This window comes from Grammomys surdaster, unplaced genomic scaffold, assembly GCF_004785775.1.
Source record: "Grammomys surdaster isolate TR1022 unplaced genomic scaffold, NIH_TR_1.0 186, whole genome shotgun sequence".
Lineage (NCBI taxonomy): Eukaryota > Metazoa > Chordata > Mammalia > Rodentia > Muridae > Grammomys > Grammomys surdaster.
The window spans coordinates 7,571,335-7,575,956 of NW_021604631.1; the positions used below are offsets into that span (position 1 = coordinate 7,571,335).

At 41.8% G+C, this 4,622-nt stretch overlaps 1 protein-coding gene across 1 annotated transcript in view; it reads left to right on the plus strand.

Moving 5' to 3' along the window:
* Positions 1 to 529: 529 nt before the first annotated feature.
* The window catches only part of Wee2 (WEE1 homolog 2), a 21,379-nt gene continuing 17,286 nt past the window's right edge, over positions 530 to 4,622 (plus strand). Inside the window, 1 exon segment of the mRNA XM_028768341.1 lies at positions 530 to 856. Within this exon segment, the coding sequence (XP_028624174.1) occupies positions 530 to 856 (327 nt within the window).

Below are 4,622 nucleotides of genomic sequence, written 5' to 3' on the forward strand. Positions count from 1 at the left end.
TTCTAAAGGTTGTGTAAAGATCATCCAGCAACCTAAGCGCTGCTAAACACTACTGGCCTGCTGCTGTTAGCTGAGAGATAGACATGGCATGACGGGGTACAGATTGGTCCATATGCACCGCAGATGTAAAAGGGTAGAAAATTTCCTACAGATAATGAACTTGCTCCCCGATTGGTGAATGGACATATTTTTGTAAATTAAAGGAAGTCAACCATCTTAGTAGTATTTCACAGTGATTGGCCACTGGGAGACTCCGTCGTGGGGTATCAGAGAGTTCTTACCAGGGATTGGATGTAATTGCTTGGAGAGTTGCTGGAGATTTCCTTAATCAGAATGGAAATAAGGATATGCTGAGGCCTGAGAAGTCTGGTACTTAAGGGAAATTTTCACAGTGTGTCTCTCAGCTGTTGGTGGGTAGAAGACGAGCAGGCTGACGTTGTGGAGCTTGTTGGTTTTTTTTTTTTTCCTCCTCCTTACCTCTGTAGATTTACAGTGTTTTCCACTCCGAGACCTCCTTGCCTGCACTGAGATGGCTGACGCAGAGACTGATCAGGGGCTGAACAAGAAATTAAACTTCTCCTTTTGTGAAGAAGAAGATACTGAGAATGAAGGACAGATGACCACACAAGACATCAGAGGGGCCCAGAGCCAAAATCCTGGGAAGGATGAAAGTGAGGAGTTGGAGGTTCCCATGTCTCCCGCCAGAGATGAACTTTATACTTCTCCGAACAGAAAAAAGGAGATTCCAGGTCCTGCTTTTTGGACATCAGTTTCAGACTTCCCCAAATGTCCAAAGACACCAGTATTATACAGCAAGAGCAAGCTGCCAGTCCCTACCAACTTCTCCACTCCCAAAGTGAGTAAATCCTGGAGAGGAGGGACCAGGTCTCTGGGATCTGTTCTCCTATGGGTCAGCTGATGGGAGAAGAGGGTTTGGTCATTTACATATATGCAATGAACTTGCCTTACAGACTAGATGTATCTTCAGTTCGCTGTTTCTTAGTGGAAACGAAGGCTAGTTTAAAGTTAGCAGGAAACAGAATGAAATATCTACCTGCTTGTTTCCCTCAACCAGTAACTATTTGGTATTGGCTACACATATATCTTAGTTGAAAAGATCTTAAAGAATATTGAAACTTCAAAAGATGCAGAGGTCCAGACATCCTGTGTACTTTGCATATAAAAAAATCAATTCCCAAGAGAGTGGCTGTCTTACCTCGGCCACTGTTATAGAAAAGACTGGATACCTTATCTTTTTTATTTAGTCTACGTTCCTTTCAATTATGCCAGGTGGCTGCACTTCTGGGTAATTGCTTACTAATATTTTTTTAATAGAGGAATGTTCATGTTCACCATCAGTGTACACTCATATCTGCCACTGCTGTTCTCCCCAGCACAGAGTCCCCTCTGCTTTTGGCCAAGTGCAGTATTGGCACCTCTATTATACTTTATCAAAGCAGACCTTCTTTACGAAGTTAAAGCATCAGCAATAAGCAGTGGTTGCTTATAGTTCACATATTACTTATTTCTGCTACATTACATTGCTCATTTATTAAAGGCAGGGCTTGGGGATGGCTACATGTAGTAGATTCTGATGCCATGGTGTGTGATTCCCTAGGATGAATATTAGCTCTACTCTGCCAGCTCAGCTTGAGGTACTTAAGATCATTGAAATATGTGTGATCCTGCTTGCAGACAGTCTCTGTCAGTGGGGCTCTCTAGTGCCTGCTGAGAGCAATAGTATGTCTGACTGGGAATACTAGGCTTCCGGTCTGAACTGTAGCAAAGAGGGTTATAGTATCCATCAGAAGGTATTTCAGTGTTCCAATACCAACCAATAGATTAACAGATTAACCACCTTCTTCTTCTTCTCCTTCTCCTTCTCCTTCTCCTTCTCCTTCTCCTTCTCCTTCTCCTTCTCCTTCTCCTTCTTCTTCTTCTTCTTCTTCTTCTTCTTCTTCTTCTCCTTCTTGACCTCTTCCTCCTCTTCCTCATCTTCCTCCTCTTCCTACTCTTCCTCCTCCTCTTCCTCTTCTTCCTCATCCTCCTCTACCTCCTCTTCCTTTTCTCCCTCCTCCTTCTTCTTCCCCTCCTCCTCTTCCTCCTCTTCCTTTTCTCCCTCCCCCTTCTTCTCCTTCTCCTTTTCCTCCTCCTCCTCCTTTCTCTTCTTCCTCTTCTTCCTCTTCTTTCTCCTCTTTTTCTCTCCATCTCTTGCGAATCTACTGTGGTAATTAACACATGACACAATCTCTGTTTCCAACCAGTTTACAATTCATCAGGAGATGGGCAGGGTAGTATTTAAGAGTTCTCTGTGCAGACTGACTCAGTGGGATGATTAGGGAAGAAGGAAAGGTGAGGAAGCAAGTGAACAGCAATGAGGGTTGGTGCAGTGTTGACAGACGATGAAGAATGGGCTTTGAGTGGAAGTATGCAGGTCAGACATGTGACATGCATGCAAAAGCATTTCATTCATTATATCATCCACAACATGTTCTGTGTTAGCAGACCCTCTGCTAGACGACATCATTTAATTTCTTCAGCAAGTGCCCCCAATTAGAAAGCAACCCAAGCAGAAATAACACTCAGATAATGTGATGTGGAAAAACAGCAGAGTATGAGGAGGAGAAATTTGGAATTAAATTTCTCAACAGTGGGGAAGGGTTTTTTTGTTTTTTTGTTTTTTTGTTTTTAAGGAAATACTATCTGAGAAAATACCTAAGGAATGAACTGGAGTTAGCCAAGTAAAGAGGGGAAGGAGATCCTCAACCAAATGACAGACATCCATTAAGGAAAACTACTTGGTATTCAGTGGAACAGGAGTCTTTTTAAAGAAAGGCAGGGAATGAGATGGGTAGGCAGGAAAGAGAACATTCTATTCTCAAAGTGCTGAATTAACCATTCAATGGCTTTGAGTTTTGAAAAGTCATGGTTTCATGTACTAAGTGGACTAGACCAGAAAGAACCTTGATATGGGGGAGTATTCACCAGGATTTTGTTGGGAGCAGAGAAAGGCCTGAATCAGGAGAGAACAGGCCTTAAGTTGAGTGATGTTTGGGAACTAGCAATAACTGCATGGAGGTGTTGCAGAGAAAAGAGAGATCTGAGATGACTGTGAGCCTTCTTGCTTGATTGAATAGGTAGAATCTTCAATGAAGATGGGGGACACTGAGGATGTACAAGCTTGGGGGATTAAGTCGAATAAATGATTGGCTAAGTAGGACAAAGGGAAAACAACTGAAGTCAGGGATCTCTGCTTGGCCATCTGTGGCATTTAGGAAACCAGTGAGGCCATGGGTCGGGGTAAGGTCACATGGCTTGAGTGCAAGTCTTCATTGTACCATATATTGGTAGCCATTTATAGCCACATCAAAGCCCTGCAAACTTGCGTGATTAGTTTAGACTACATCACTTTTAGAGCTATGGTTGTTTAATGACAATCCACTCAGCATAGTGTAAAACAGTTTCTGGAGGGAGTTATCATCTGTATGAATATATGGAGTGGTCTTCTTCTATTTCTTGGTATATTTACTCATCCTTGGAGATAATATACTTGAATTCCTCTACTGGGCTGAACCACTCTAGAATACCACTGAACTACTCCAGAATATATAGTCTAAGGGACGAGAGACTGTGTGCTTTTAAACATCTATAACCATGTCTGCCACTCATGATACACAGACATGATCATATATATTAAGTTGTGGCTCTGTAAAATGCTGATGGTTGGGGTGAATTTAGTTAAAAATCTTTATAACTCTTCTGCTCTTTCATCTCTACTTCTATGCACTGGTTCCTGGGGCCACTGTTTTAATACAGAACGGCCTATTCCTTTATTTTTTTTTTAATAATCATTTTCAGCCGGGCGGTGGTGGCGCACGCCTTTAATCCCAGCACTTGGGAGGCAGAGACAGGCGGATTTCTGAGTTCGAGGTCAGCCTGATCTACAGAGTGAGTTCCAGGACAGCCAGAGCTATACAGAGAAACCCTGTCTCGAAAAACCAAAAAAAAAAAATAATAATAATCATTTTCCTTTAATTACAAATTTAACATGGTTACACTGTTTCCCTTTCCTATTCCTCGACTCCCCACCTCTGCACCACCTTTCCCTGCCCCTTGTTCTCTCTCAAATTAATGGCTGCTGGCCCCTTTTTCCTTAGCCCAGGCAAAGAACTACAGGCAACTAAAAAGATGCTGCAAAGAAATGGTATTCCCCAGGGAATACCAAGTGGTCAACCCTGAAATCATATACATACTGGCATCATTATAGGACTGAGCACGTTCTATTTATATATTTAGGAATGTATATATGTAGACTATTATTTTTATATCTTTATTTCACTTCATAGGGTTCTTCTCACTCTATGTGGTGTCTTGAGTGAATTTGAGAACTTCAATTTTCATGTTTAGAAAGTCTATGAAATATATCTCTTACAACATTATTAATTCAAACACACTGATGAACTGATTAATAAATGGTGTGTTCACTGAAAGCCAGAATGTATCTCTATACGCATCAGTATCTAATCAAGCACCTGCCACTAAGTAGGTGCCAAACAAATACTGGGATTAATATTTGAGAGAGAGAGAGAGAGAGAGAGAGAGAGAGAGAGAGAGAGAGAGAG